The sequence below is a fragment of the Anabrus simplex genome, chromosome 3 (genome assembly GCF_040414725.1).
Source record: "Anabrus simplex isolate iqAnaSimp1 chromosome 3, ASM4041472v1, whole genome shotgun sequence".
NCBI classification, from domain to species: Eukaryota; Metazoa; Arthropoda; class Insecta; order Orthoptera; family Tettigoniidae; genus Anabrus; species Anabrus simplex.
This window is the reverse complement of record NC_090267.1, coordinates 287872839-287889196: the sequence shown is the minus strand read 5'-3', so window position 1 is coordinate 287889196 and position 16358 is coordinate 287872839. Positions and strand designations below refer to the sequence as shown.

At 38.7% G+C, this 16358-nt stretch overlaps 1 protein-coding gene across 1 annotated transcript in view; it reads right to left on the bottom strand.

The window, feature by feature from the left end:
• Positions 1-16358, bottom strand: part of Tbh (Tyramine beta hydroxylase) — a 145100-nt gene that overhangs the window by 44835 nt on the left and 83907 nt on the right. The window contains exon 6 of the mRNA XM_068227054.1: positions 12755-12921. Coding sequence (XP_068083155.1) covers positions 12755-12921 — 167 coding nt within the window. The remainder of the gene's footprint in view (positions 1-12754; positions 12922-16358) is intronic.

Genomic DNA, 16358 nt, shown 5'->3' with positions numbered 1-16358 from the left:
CCAAGTTGGTGGATGGTACAAATACAGTAATATTAAAACTATATAAAAGACCATATTATATAAAAAGCAAACTTTTTTTTTGCTAGGGGCTTTACGCCGCACCGATACAGATAGGTCATATGGCGACGATGGGATAGGAAAGGCCTAGGAATTGGAATAAACCGGCCGTGGCCTTAATTAAGGTACAGCCTCAGCATTTGCCTGGTGTGAAAATGGAAATCATGGTTTCCGAAGATATACTCCTACAACTTGTTATAACTACAACGATGCACACATGCGATGCTGTCAGTTGTGTACAATGATTTATTTACAATTATATACACATTATACACACACGCTAATAAACTGCCATCTTGAACAAAACCCTGCTACAAAGAAGAAGAAGAAGACTGCTCCATTAGCATGTCAACCGATTACCAACAAAATCACAACATGAGCTCACACTAACGACTTTCACTAGCAAGTCTCGCTAACAACTCAACTCCAACTCCCAAGACTGCCTCTTTATATACATTGCCTGGCCAGGCTTCTAGAAAAGTATGACACAACATGTTTTCTCGTAATGTCTAGAGTCTCCATTAACCTATTTACAAATGGATCGGATGTTTTGTAACTCTCTTGTGACAAGGATACGTTGTTCTGGACTATTACCGTGTGTCGCACAACATTACATGGATTTATACATCATATACTATTAATTACGTGTTCGTGCATTAAATAAACGCATATTAATATACATACAGCAGATGCATGCGTTGTGATATAACCTCACATGTTTTGTTACGACCACGATTTATACCAAATGAAGTCTGTACATAACTATGTAAATAATAATAATAATAATAATAATAATAATAATAATAATAATAATAATAATAATAATAATAATAATAATAATAATAATAATAATAATAATAACAACACCTACTAAGCGAGCTTGATATTTCTACTATTTACCCATAGGTTTAGAGAATTATTTCCAAGTTATACTAGTCCATGACACTTGCATCAAACTTAAGGTGATTGTCCTTATAACTTGTTGATGCTCATAGTGAAACTCAAACAAATGGGGAATTGCAGACATCTAAATTGAAACAGTATATCCAAATGGATGATTTGAATCCGAGACATGAAAATTACTTTGCCTGCCTCATGCTGTCATGATGGTGGTTTCAATAATATTAGGCATCAGTTTCTTAACTGAGAGTCTTGTTCCGTTGCAGAGGTAAGGAGGATTTATATTCCCAATAAGGCTAATTGGTGCTACAATCGTCCGCTCCAAGTTGTTCAAAAGCTCTGCCATGTAGATTACAGCCTCATCTGTATTACATGTTGTGTTGATAGACTTGTGTTGCTTGTTGATGACAATGACAGCTTCATTTCTTGGAGGAAAAATTACTCTTTGACACTGCCGTCCATGATTGGGTGAAATGCTGTACCCACCTATGACAAAAATTTCAAATCTCTGCATGCTATAGATTTGGCTTGGCATCGCACACATACATTAAAATAACTGGATATCGTGGACTGAACGAAAATGGCTTCTTATGCTATGGACTTGAAAGAGCACCTTGACTGAGATACCGTATTTACTTGTGTATTAGACCCACCTTGCATATTAGACCCTCATGGCTTTTTGAGGCAATGGAAATGAAAAAAATAAATCTTGCATACAGGACCCCCAACATAATTCGTCAGAGAAGAACAAAGATTCCACTTCGAAGTGGGTACAAGCCTTACTGCAGCTCTGATGACATCACACAAATTTGTGAATAGTTTCATACGTACGACCCGCACAATGCAAACACACGTCAAAGTCATGCAGTGCATCTGTGTTTCGTAGTTAAGAAATATCCACCTCCGTAGCATAGGCCTACTGTAGCTCTGATGACGTCGCACAAATAGGTGAATAGTTTCATGTCCGACCCACGCAATGCAACCACGCATCAGCCATGCTACAATGCCTGTATTTTGTAGTTAAGAATGTCCGCCAGCATAATGGCTAGCACAATTAGCTGCCGTTCTCGGGGACCTCAGTTCAGTTCCCAGTACCGTACTGCCAGAGATTTAGGAATGGCAGGAAGGTTGATATGCGGTAAAAATGGTGCATGCAGCTCCTCTCCATTGGCAGCGTGTCTAAAAAGAGCTGTACCACCTCGGGATGAGAAAATAAGTTTACTTTCGTTAAGCAATATTCACAGTTGTTGCTATTAGTACAGCAGGCAAGATTGTTAACAAAGTGATTGTTTAATATCTCGTAACTCGAACCAATACAGGTACTCTTTTGGAGAGAAGTAAGTTTAAAATGTGATAAAAAATAATCCATTCATAACAAATGTTTTACTATTACTTACTCTTCTTTTTCCTCTTCTACCGCTTTCCCCGCACCTGTGGGGTCGCGGGTGCGAACTGTGTCGCACATATGGATTGGCCCTGTTTTACGGCTGGATGTCCTTCCTGACACCAACTCAATATGGAGGGATGTAATCGCTATTGCGTGTTTCTGTGGTGGTTGGTAGTGTAGTGTGTTGTGTGAATATGAAGAGGAAAGTGTTGGGGCAAACACAAACACCCAGTCCCTGGGCCAGAAGAATTAATCAGAGGCGATTAAAATCCCTGGTCCAGCCGGGAATCAAACCCAGAACCCTCTGAACTGAAGGCCTCAACACTGTCCATTCAGCCAATGAGTCAGATGTTTCACTATTACTTGTTTATTATAATCTGTTTTATGTACTATATGCTTCCTCTAAATTAAATAATAAAATATAAAATTGAGTTAGCTGAAAGAAAATATGGTTCATGTTTTATTGCTGATATGGAAAAATCCTCATATTCCCTAAAATGTTAAGTGAATGAAATGAATATCAGGTAAATATGAAATAAATAAATTAAAATGATTAAAAGTAATAATGAAAGAAGGTCTTTACTTGTATAAAGGTTCATTCAAGAATACGCATAGTTTTGGCTGGGTAGCTCTCACACACACCCACACACAAACAAACACACACACAGTTCCAGATATTGTGGACTGAATTTGGGTCCTTGTCAAAGTAGATAAGTGTCTCCTTGTGTCGGGTACCGAAAATGGCTTCCTACGCCATGGACTTAAAATAGCTCCTTGACTTGTATTACCTATCTTATGTGCGTTGCCTAGCAACAGCGACTCTATGCATTAATTCCTGGTGAAAGCACAATGGTGTGTCATATCCCAAGATAAGTTTACAACTGGTTTTTCATTCATTACCCACCAACAAAAGCAAAAATTTAAAATCTGGCTTTGAGGTGCATTTGGATCCCTTTCCATCTACCTATGTTACAAATTTCAGATCTCATCATGCCATAGATTTGGCTGGGCATCGTGCGCATACACATACACACACATACTTCATTTTATTATAGTTTAGTCGGCACAAAATTAGATAAAACTTTGGAAAAAAGAATAAACTTTTTTTCTTTCAATGGTTACCATCCAAAATTGGTTTAAGAGGTGTGAATTTATGTGTCATAAATTCATAAAAGTGAATCTTTAAGGTAAGTTCAATTGTAACTATGCTATTTCTGGGATCACTTCATAATTTACATTTAAACTTGAGTTTTTGTTTTTCAAGCGATCTTACTTTTGGTGAGTTTATTAACCACCTCAGGTATACTGAATATAATCTATTACTGTACCCTTTTTATCATCCCAGCTATATCTTGTGATTTTATGGGAGTCCCTTCTGTTGAACCAAGTGTTACTCACTATCAGGTTATTTCTCATGCATAGGTCTAGCATATATTCATTTCTATTTCCCATTCCACGAGGGCCCAGTGTGGATTCATATCCTGTTCATTGTGAGCCAACTTGTGAATTAAATTAAATACCCAAAGATAACTGTGAAAGTTATTGATGGGACATGCTGCCAGATCTTCTAGCACTTATATTTTTAATCCTGATGAAAACGGCCTCTTATACAAATGTTTATGTGAAAAACAAGGCAAATACTGGGGCTGTACCTTAGCCACAGCCACTTCCTTCCCAATCCTAGTCCTTTCCTATCCCATCGTCACCATAAGACCTATCGGTGTCTGTAAAAAAGAAATTGAATTCTTACAAGGGAGTTAGCACAACTTGCAATCACAATTGCAGGTTATTTGTGGTTTGTCTGAATATGTCTGAGGTGCTGATTACAACACTGTATAACTTAAGTGCCATCACCAATTACACTGTAAGTTACGAAGATTCGCTATTCTGCTCAAAGTAGACCATATCGAACATGATATCGTGGCTTTAGTAACTTTAGACACTGTAAACGTTTTCTCTAGCTACTTTAGTTATTTTATGTGTATGCTATGGTCGACACACACCACGCCGTGTCCAAGGCCACCCAACACAGTTGCCGATGCGACATCTAGGGGAACCAGACAGACATTCCGCATAAGAGCAAGGGAGCTAGTATAATAGGGACCTCGGTCTGTGTTTTATCTGCTTTAACCATTCATAAAGTTCCTTCTGTTTGTGGTGTTTCCAATTTCGTAGCGAGTCACTGTCACCGTAATCGTGTGATAATGAATCCTGCCAATATAGTGAGTATAATTGTTAGCCATTACAAACACAAATGAAGATCCAGAGAAATTATGGTAAGTGAGAGAAATGCAGCTGCATTCATAATCAGTGTGATAGACGAAACAGTGGCAAACAACGGTAATAATATACATCAAGAACATACAATAGACTATATTAAAGAATATGAATATGCAGAGGAGGACATATTTGATTGTGGAAACATTATGGATGACCCAGAACCTGACTGTGAGGAAGAGTTGTTAATAAAAAGTGATGGAGGCCAGTCGTCTGTGTATCTGCCAGCCCGCTGGAGAGGAAGAGATGGGGTGCTGTATATTTTGAAAAGGCAAAGTAGATAATTTCATTTCAAGATTCTGGGAAAACCAAACGATTAAGCTTCAATACAGTACAGAAACGATATCATATGGTGCAAGACGCACATCATCTACGATATTTATGTCACGTAGTAGAAAAAGGGGAGCTAGGCCAGTGCTCAAAACTTCCCCTGCTTTACGATTATGTAGCTGAGAAATTCAGGGTGGCGAGAACTGTTCCAGGCGCTAATGTTCACAACAGGGATATTCGTGCTTGGGGTTTAGAAAAGGCTCGAGAAATAGGACTGATTCCATTCACTGGATCTATCCATGGATGGGTTGCACGGTTTAAACAGGGACACCATCTTGGTTCACGGTCAATAACAAAATGTGTAACCACTAAAGCCTGGAATACATATGGTGACGTGAAGGAACAATGTGATGAATAGAGATGGGAATTATAGGCACGAATAGGTTAGAATGAAAATGTATTTGAACAAGGCGCAAGTGTATGTTACCCGCATGACGGTTCTGCGGTGAGATTTGCATAAATATTATCGATCTGAATTATCAGAACCCCTAAAATTTATGCAACTCCCCGACATATCTGTAGAGCGGCTAGATTTCACTTGCGCCTTGTTCAAATACGTTTGCATTCTAACCTATTCGTGCCTATAATTCCCATCTCTAGTGATGAGTTTCACAAAGAGGTAATGTCCTTAATGAATACCATGGAACGTATACAGATTTATAATACCGGTCAAAGGGGTACCGTATATGAAAAGAACTTCAGTCATCGCGAACTGTGCATTACAAGGAAGAGAAATCGGTAAGAAGTTTGGTGCGGAGTGATCACGTAACAACTCATTCTTACACCATCCAACCTGTTACTTCGGCAAGTGGTTATGTGTTTCCCACGTTGCTGGTTATTTACCAGGAACCTAATGGTCAGTTTGGAGGGCAAGTAGCACAACACATGCTGAAACCACAAAATCTGGTTCAAGTTGCTTCAAAGTCCAGCCTAATCACGAAACAAATCATGACGCAGTTCTTTCAAAATGTGTACTTCCCATATGCAGCACAGGAATCTCTTCTTCTGGTTGATTCCCTCGAGACATATCGTGACAGAACGCATATCGATGCTATCCGACCTCAAAATATGGTGTACACAGTCAAGAACATCCCTCCTGGGTGCACACATTACATTCAGCCACTTGATGTGCTATTCTTCCAACAATTCAAGGCAGTGCTGAAGCGGACTGAAGATCACATTATCCTTAACGACTATCAGTTCACACCATCGTCGAGGGATTCCATTTCATTACTGATGTGCATTCTACACAATCATTTCTGTTCTCCAGTCTTTGCTTTGTTCGGTACTTCTGGACTGTAGCTGGATACGATGACTTCAGACCAGAGAGGTTTCAATCACCACCTGAACATATTTTTCATGTTCAAAAGCCATGTGACTCGGAAGACTGCTTATTGCAAGCAGTCATGAAGTGTTCCTACCGTGATAAGCAACTCTGTTTTCGGTACTTAATACTCTGTTGACATGCTCATTCTCGTAATCTTTTGCCAAGAGCTACCAACAAGCCATATTTTGAACTCGGTGCCTGAACATGTGCACGATTGTAAAGTGCAGTGTAATTGTCGATGGCACATATTGTGTGCATATTAGTAATGTTCATCTAAGGCACTTAAATACAAACCAGAAAGTTTTTGCAATTGCGATCGCAAGTTGTGCTAACTCCCTTGTTAGCAGTCGGTAGATTTGCTAAGTCAAAATAGTTTCCAGGTATAAAATCATAGCCTAAGAGATACCAAAACAACAGCAATGCATGTGTAAGTGGAATTTACAAATTTTGGTTACATAAACTCCATTAGAGAAATTTGTATATGAAAAATGGGAAATCCTTCTGTTTCTTGATAACTGTCCTTCTCACCCTAAAATCACTGTTAACTAGGAAGTTACCTAGGTTGCTGTTTTACAACTGAACATGACATCAAAGTTCCAGCCACTGGATCTAGATGTTGAAGACTTAAAACACCACTAAAAAAAAACAGGTGCATTCATCCAGTATTGATAAACATTAAAAGAAGGAAATAACAATATAATCTTCTGGATGGTGGTGTGATGTTTCAGAAGTGATGCGACAAAAAAAAAACTTGGATTTCAACAAACAAAAGCAAGTGTCAACATAAATCACATGATACATTCTAAATTACATATTTCCAGTCGTCTATTATCAAGTGGCCTTGATGCTAATTTAGGTAATACTCAATGGTTGTCATTCACAGGAGAAATGTTGTTTATAGTCAACTGCTGAACCATGTGCCAACTCAGGATCATGGTGCAGGCCATAAATAGTACCTCTGCAAAATTCACAGTCAGTTGTTCCACTCACAAGAATATCCTTTCATCTGCAAGTCTCCAATCTGATTGAGATTTGGTACGACTTCCGTAGGAATATTTTATTCAGTCATATCAAAATTAGATGCACTATCATAATTATATTTAGCACCTGTTAGGGAGTGTCCACTGCATAGACAGGAGTGTACAGCGGGAAGCAGGTAGAGGCAGAGTGGCTGACCAATTGATCTGCCACACTCTTTCTCTTTTGCACACACATTATTTCTCTAACGTCCGCAATTGCTGCCACTCCATGCGGTGTACGGGACCGTGTGTTCCTGCGTACGTTACGTAAATACTGACACACTACTGTGTAAGGAAAATGACAGCTATTGCTGTGTTATGTGCTATAAATATTCTATTGCTTGTAAAAAAAATACTTTTATTACATTTTCTATTTAGTGTACACAGCACACAAATACTGTATAAAAAGTTGTTAAAGCATAAACAAGCTTGTACCATGAGCATTTGATTAGTAACAGTTCAATACAAGGAGCAAATGAAATGTTGAAGTTCATGGAATGAAAGCACAATGAAATTGGATTTTTGTAAACCTTGGAGAAGACAGCTGACTGTGTACAAAGGCTTGGATGCAAAGAATATTGTTTCTTTCTTGGATATTGAGGTTCAAATTGTGGAACAAAGCAAAATTGTAGAAGTTTCTGATGAATTGTTTCCATATATGGAATCTGTATGATTCTCGTAGTGCCTTTCAAATTTATCTTTCTTTACAAGTACTTCTTTTCCTTCAATTCATACCATTTTAATATTGTTCTCTGTCTGACCTGCCCATGAGTCAAGGATAAGCACACTGGTATCAGGTACATTGGGAAAATCTTGAAAAATATTTTTGTCCAATTTTCTGTATTCAGAGGCATCGGCGTAGAGATTTGGGGCTTGGAACAAGCTTTCCTTAACCCTTGGGCCAAGGGTGCCATTTTTTCTTGCAAAACAATAATAACCACTGGTAAGAGGCATCCATTTGCTGATATAATAGATTACATAGTGTAACTGTGCGTTGATGCGTTGAGTGATTGCGCCTCGGCTAATGCAGTCTCACCCCCATGTGCGTGTAATATACTGCCACCGTGGAATTCGAAACTGAACCCTGAATGGTCTATGTTGAATGCACTAAAGAGACTATGTTTGTTGATTTCGTATTTTGCATCACTCAAAAAGTTATTCGAAATTGCAACAATACTGTGGAAATCATTTGTTTATCACTTTGTGACAACTTGTCATTTTTCATGACACAGTATTACAAGACCATTTAAATTTATTCACCCACAAAAGCATTGGAAGAAGAAAAATGTACCTGTTGAGCTGCTTGATGTGTCCATCTATTAAAATTACAATCGTGGACAATTTTGTGTGCGGCCTTTGCATCCTTGAACTTTTGCAATGTTTCTCGGAGAACATACTAGATTTTTTTCACATTTTGTCCCTTCTTCTCATACCGGTACTCGCTTTTCCCACCTGTAAATATCTGATGGATGTTTTAGCCGTCGGTAAGTGTGCGTAACAGACTTAAGATTTCTCTGTTTACTGCCATCATTTAGCCAGTAATCGATGCATTTTTTTGTAGGAAATGTCAATAAAATTCCATTTCTTTTCCAGCATGCTGTCTTTAACGTCTTGGCCGTCACACACCGCAGCGTTAAGGAAATAACTTTCGTATTTAATGGCATCACAATCGGTCGGTAGTATGATTGGGATCAAGAAATGCAGTGAATCTTCTGTAATTACATCAACACACACATTGCCTTTAACATGTTGTATAAGTCCTGAAAATAAATACAGTAAATAAATTAATTAAGTAACACTTGGTCTTTCCCTTTTTATTTTTTTTAAAGGAATATGCACAGAATACTTATTGTATATCTCAAAATTCAGATCAGCCTCTGCTTTATTTATTGCAATTTCCTGCTAGTCTTCTTTAACAAATAATGCCATTAGGCTTTGAACAATGTTCCACCCATTCACAGATAGCAGGATGTGGTCATTCATTGTGTGATCTGTTCATAGTTAAAAACAACCATAAGTACTCACAAGTAAACAGCAACGGCGCATAATTGTTCACATTTACACTGTATATATAACATTTATATAACAATTTACCACACATCGCAATTAAACACATCTAGGTCACATCACACGGTCAAAAAGATGGCCTATTTTCATGAATACTGCAAAATATTGCTTTGAGTGCAGCACGGTCTCTATCGCCTCATGGAGTAGCAGTAATTGTCGAGGCTGGGGCTAGGGAAGTAATGTGTGTGTGAGAGAAAAAGAGTAAAAGCATGGCGGATCAACTGGCCTGCCGCGCCGCCTCTACCTTCTTCCCGCTGCTCACTTCTGTCTATGTCATGCCTAAATGAGCAAACTTTGACTCTCCAAACAGGTGCTACATATACAATTGGACATCTAATCTTGATATGGCTGAATAAAACAATCCTAGTGAAGTCGTACCAAAATTTAATCTGATCAGAGATTCGCAGATGAAAGGGTTTTCTTTTCAGTGTCTTTCAGTTTTCATGATCCACCTTCTGCAATCCTCCCTGTCTGTCATTAAATTTGTTATGAATGTGTCATATTTCCACAACATAATTGCACTTACACTAGTCAACTTGAGAAAGTTAAAATGTCCCCAACAGATTTGTAACATATTCAACAACTATTTAACAAAACTGGGTAGCGATTAACTATAACCACATTCTTTTATTGTACCTATGTATTTACAGTACATGTATATATTTTCTCTAGCTATTTTGCTGTAATAAACATTCATTTATTCATTCATTCATTCATTTGAATTAACTGAGCTCCCATGACCTGCCCATTCTACTGGTTTCTACTGGTACTTCACATTTCTGAACAACACACAGTACTTTGTCTCCATTTTTACTGGTAAATGTGATTGCATTGATACCTAGGCTTCAGAAAAAAGTCTGGATACATTTGATCAGATTATGAAGCAATAAGTTATATTGCATAGTATGCAGTACAAACCATTATTTTTCCTCTTTTTCTACATAATTTAGAACCAATAATTAGTTCAGAACTAAGTGCAGTTGGGCAACATTTAAAAAGTTCAATATAACTGTATTTAGAGATTCACAATTTTCCCATATTGCTGAATTTCTTATTCTTCTTGTTTATCGACAGATGACATAAAATAAATTATTAATGAGAAATTCTGAAATCTTTCTTGAGATTTTTTATGAAACCTGGAGAAGACTTGAAATGTGTATACATTTCTTATCTCTTTTGGCTTCCCCAAACTTTCAGGTTGCCTTACTGAACAAATTTCCTCCTTTGTTGAATTAAAGTAGATTTGTTTTATTGCCCTGTCTTGAATTGTCTTATTTCTTCAAAAATATTTTTAATTTAGACTTTCTTGCTCCACATGATCAATTATTATAACAATATTGCCATTTGCTTTACATTCCACTAACTACTTTTAAGGTTTTTGGAGACGCCAAGGTGCCAGAATTTAGTCCCACAAGAGTTCTTCTATGTGCCAGTAAATCTACCGACACAAGGCTGACATGTTTGAGCACCTTCAAATCGCACTGGACTGAACCACGATCGAACCTGCTGAGTTGGGGTCAGAAGGCCAGCACCTCAACCGTCTGAGCCCCTCAGCCCAGCTGTTCAATTATTACTTTGATATTGGATGCAATTTTGTGTTTAGTTTAACACTTAGACAAATAGGTCTTTGGTAATGCTGAGATAGGAAAAGTACTAGGATTGGAATGATAGTGACATTGGCCTTAATTAAAATACAGCCTCAGTATTTGTCTAGTGTGAAAATGAGAAAAACTGGAAAACAATTTTCAGCTCTGCTGTCTCCTGAATTCAAACTCGATGAATAATCCTTACACATGGATGTGTCTCCAGTAGGGAATCATAGAACTTTATGGGAATCATTGTCCGACTTCATGGCTAAATGGTTAGCGTGCTGGCCTTTGGCCACAGGGGTCCCGGGTTCGATTCCCGGCAGGGTCGGGAATTTTTACCATAATTGGTTAATTTCGCTGGCATGGGGACTGGGTGTCGTCTTCATCATCATTTCATCCTCATCACGACGTGCAGGTCGCCTACGGGAGTCAAATCAAAAACCTCCATCTGGCGAGCTGAACTTGTCCTCGGACACTCCCGGCACTAAAAGCCATACGCCATTTCATTTCATGGGAATCATTGAGGACTTTCTTCCAAATACTTATGTAAATACCCAATGCCGTTAGCATGTAGGTTTCTTTTCTGGGAATGGATGAAGCTGTACATGAGTCAGCTTAGATAGCTGAGTTAAGTGGTATACAGAAGGTCATTCAGTTTATATACAACAACCTATTTTCAAGGATACTTGCCTTACGAGATACCTCGCCGCCACCACCATCAATCATGTTCTATTGGACCCTTAGCACTGTCAGCTATCATCTGACATCAAAGTTTCCATTGAATAACTCTGGCGGAGCACAGACAAGGGAAATCTGTCCCATTCTTCTGTACAAAGCTTGCCATAGACCATCCAGGATGCACGGATAGCATGTTGGAGACAGTCCAAATGTGCAGAAATTTATTGCACTAGCATCAGGGCTCTTAACAGGAATGTCTTCAAATGGAATTACATGAATTCTTAATGCCTGATCCATTTCCTGATTTTAAAAATGTGCAGATGTTTGAATGGTATGACTTCAGGCCTTCCATATGGATCCACACCTGGTTTGAATCCACACCATACAATTGTGGGATATATCTCCTCTAGACAGGTGTCATAATGGATTTTTGGAAGTATCTTCCATTCACTTTCACTTTTTTCAACCTCACATATTATCAACGTAGCCCCATAACTAAATTGTGTGACAACCATAAACCTACATGGAAAACCGTCCTAGCAGTGTCGAGCAAAGATGTTGTGCCTTTTGGAATCGTGTCACAGTATGTGACAGAATGTAAATTTATAAGTCCTTTTTTCTTTTTCTTTTTCTTACACATTGGCAAAAGTGTAGTTGCCAAAGATGACCTTAATGTAGAATGTGCACATCAGCATGTAGAATAATGTTTTCATAGACTTCCAACACAAAACCAACAGTAATTAAAGAGCATGTTTCCAGCATTCAAAATCATGACCACCACTACACTATACAACCAATTGCATTGTCTATGTATATGTTATGATGCCCACAATGTGTGTGAACTCTTGCAGAATTTACACAAGCTAATTTTGATCCTTCCAGTCTAGAAATACAAGTATCGAGAGGATTCATCACGCTGACCATACATCACTTCATAATCAGCAGTGCTTGATTGGCAGGCCTAGGCCCATCAGGGCTGTAGTGCAATGGGGCTTGCTCTTTTTTATTTCATTTTTTCACCCTAAGATATTATTGGTTTGTTTTAATTATTTTAAGCAGATGTAAGTTATACAGTTTCTTGAAAGCTGGAAATATCTCAAAATACTTGAATTACTTCACTTACCACTGCTGTGCACTCAGCAACACAAAACCCACTCAGAGTGAATGCAGGCTGATTTGGTGGAATGGCCATCTTGTCTGTATACTCCAGTCCCAGTTCAATGACACCACCATCATACTGACGTAGTGATGGAGTGAGGTACAGGCGTACTCCAGAACTGTCCACCCAATCTGTACGTGTAAATGATAACATGTTAGAGTTTCTTTAAAGTAACATTTAAGTAGAATGTTGTGTTCATTCCAAATGAATAAAATAGATTAAGGTACTGCTTTCACAGGTACAACTAAATATGTAGCATAAGTAATTAACATTTATGGGTTTAATGCAGGAAGAGGAAGCAACAGAAAAAGGAGACAAAGACCCCAAACATACAAATGGTTTTGGAAAATCTCCATGTCTTCATACAAGGTCTCTCAAATAAACTCAGACTGAACGTACAGTATTTGTAGTCTGCGCTACAGCAGCTGCCTCAGCACGCAGCCACCCAGCTTTAAGTGTGTATATAATCTTATACAAAATCGTACCTTACAAAAGATCCTGGAAGTGTCATCCTACAGGCAGTGTATCTGGTAACCACATTCTGGCTGATGCAAGTGAGTTCTGCCACTGTAATGTTTCTGATTTCATTTGTAATGTTACTTTTCAGTTCCTCCAGTGTGTGAGGATTTGTTTGATGCACTTTTTCTTTCAGTTTACCTGACAAGTAAAAATCACGCACTGTTAGATTTAGAGAATGTGGGGGAAATAGACCAGCACTAATCACTCTGTCTGCAATCACTTCCAAGATCACAAGAAGGGAATCTTCTGCTGTATGAGCAGAAGCTGAATCTTGTTGAAACCACTGATGCGATTTTTCTTCTTCCGTTAACTGATGGAAGAACAGTATCAAAATGTCATCTTGGTACCTCTCTGAATTTACTGTCGCCTCGAAAAAAAAATAGGCCCAATTATTTGTCTTGCACTAACAGCACACCAAATACCAGTCTTCCTATCATAATGAGGGACTTCATAAATACCATTAGCATTTTCTTCACACCAATAGCGAGAGTTATGACTGTTTACATGACCATTAAGATGAAACCACAACTTTTACATACAAAAATACGGTGTTGCAATTATAACTGTCTCACCATGTTAACAGCTGAGATTCAGATTGGTGACTCGTGCTTGCAAGGTCAAGAACTATGTGCGCGCCTCCCATACTGCAGCTGCTGTAGCGCAGAGTTTAAACATTGTGCGCCAGTTCTGGGTTTATGTGAGAGAGCCTGTATACTATCTTCTCCCCATCAGTCCCAGTTCTGTGTATATCATATTATCAGTGATGGGAAAAGTATAGAATAAAAGTAATTGGGCTGGATTACAGTTACCTGAGAGAAATGTTACTCAATTACTAATTTTTCAACAAGTAATCAATAGAATTACTATTAAAATTACAAATACTTCACAGAATATGAGTCTTTAGGAAATCACTGACATTTTTCCTTTTTACATGGGGATGGAATGATAACAAAGTTTGCAAGGAAATATACTTTACTCCATTTTGTGTATTTATTAGGATAGTGGCTATCATCACTAAGTAAGACTAAGCAAACTTACTAATTGATTGCTCCCAAGCAAAGTTTGCGTGTCACATTTGTGTTTTCATTATTTTCAGAATAACTAATTCAAAATATTTATTTAAATAGGAGAATTGAAATTTCTAAACCCCTTTGCAGTCACATGTTTCTTCTGGCTCCATTCTCGACCACATAACCCCTGTGAGTGAAGCTGGTAGAATAACATCCATAGTATCCCCTGCCAGTTATAAGAGATGTCGGAACAGGGACTCTCAACTTGGAAGTGTGGGTTGGCGATCACGGTTCCGTTAGGTGAGTCCGGCATTACTTCCACTTACTTGTCAGGCTTCTAGGGCTCCTCTTTCCTATCTGACCTCCCTTGGTCAACTCTTGTTGTTTCCCTGACTCTGATGGTATTAGGTTTTTGAGACCTAGGGAGTCTTCCGTTTTCACACCCTGCATGGCCACTCCCTTTCTTTTGCCAATACCTGGCTTTTCGAAGTGTCAGACCTCTTCCACTTTCCTTCTGATTGGTGTTGATAGAGGATGGCTGCCAAGTTGTACTTCCTCTTAAAACAATAATCACCACTGCCATCTTGACCACGTAAAACATTATCATCATTAACATTATCATTATCATCTGGGGTAGTTTCCAATCACAGGCTGGGTTTGCTTGGAACATAAGCCTCTCCATCGTTTTCTGTCCTTCCACCACTTCTCTTCTCTCACTGTCATCCAATCCCCTCCTTTGATACATTTAACTCTAGTTATTTTTTACTTCTATGTTCTACTAAATTCCCTGACTTGCTTCTAGTCATTCTAGATCTTTCCACTTCCATTATACTCCCCTCTGGAGAGCAAATAATGTCCTTCTCAGATAGTTCTTCTGTGATTTTTTACTCTACTATCTGAACCCATCCCCTTCTTCTGAAAGAAGTCTTTTAGAGTCACTGACCTACGCCTGGAAGTCAACTCCTCCACACAGCGCCGATGTTGATATCTAGCTCACTTCGTCGTCCCTCCCACTGTTATTTAACTCCACTGGAAGATCTGACATAGTCCGTTGAATCACCTGTCCAGGGTTATTAACACCAGCACTGCACGTAGATTCTGGAATTCCTTGTGTCATCACTCCTACACCATGCACTTCCGCTGATGACCCAAACTACTTACTTTGTTCCTTGAACATATTATCCAGATCACTGACTATCCACATTCTCGCCCAGGTATCTCCTATCAGATGCAAGCGGTTTCCTCTTAAAAATGTCCATACATTCGACTTTCTTGCTTATCGTAAATGGAATTGTAGAACTCTTTGCTTGTGGAGGCTTTTTCTGTCTATATCCCTTCTTATCCAAACCCTGCTGCCCTTCAAGTTCCTCGCACTATTTAAAATTCGGCTTGCCATTAATAAAGAAACAAACTTAATTCTAACAGGTCTTCTTCCCCTATTCTTTTCCATCCTATACAAATCATCTATATCCCTTTCAGTACAGTCAATGCCTAAATTCTCTCTCATTAGCTTTAAGACTGAGTTCATCCTTCCGTTTCCTCCAGGCCGTAAATAATAATATTTATTTTCTTCTCCTCCTCCGTTCTTCTGATATCTCGCCATTGTACCTGAACTTGTTCTTATAGCGCCTTTATCCTCAGATTTAGAATCGCTCTTTCTTCCTTGTCTTCTCTTATCTTCACCTTTATTTCTGTTAGTTCTATGGATATGCTGTCCTTCATATCGTTGATCTGTTGATACTGCACCTCGAACATTTCTTTGGTCTGGTCAGCCTGAGGAACATCACACACAACTTCCTTGATTTTCTCTATGTCCTCCCATGTCAGTGGGCCTGGGTTCATCTTGATGCCTCCAATTACTAATAGAGTAGCCACTATAGCTGCCACCATCAACAGTTCTGTCAGTCCTCTTCCTTTATTAACTCCTAATTTGTATCCATCCTGATTCACTTGACCCGGCTGTGCCATCGCCCTATCACACTCCTATACTGCTGCACTGTTATGCCTATACTGCTTTACGTGCACTTCGGGATCGTTAC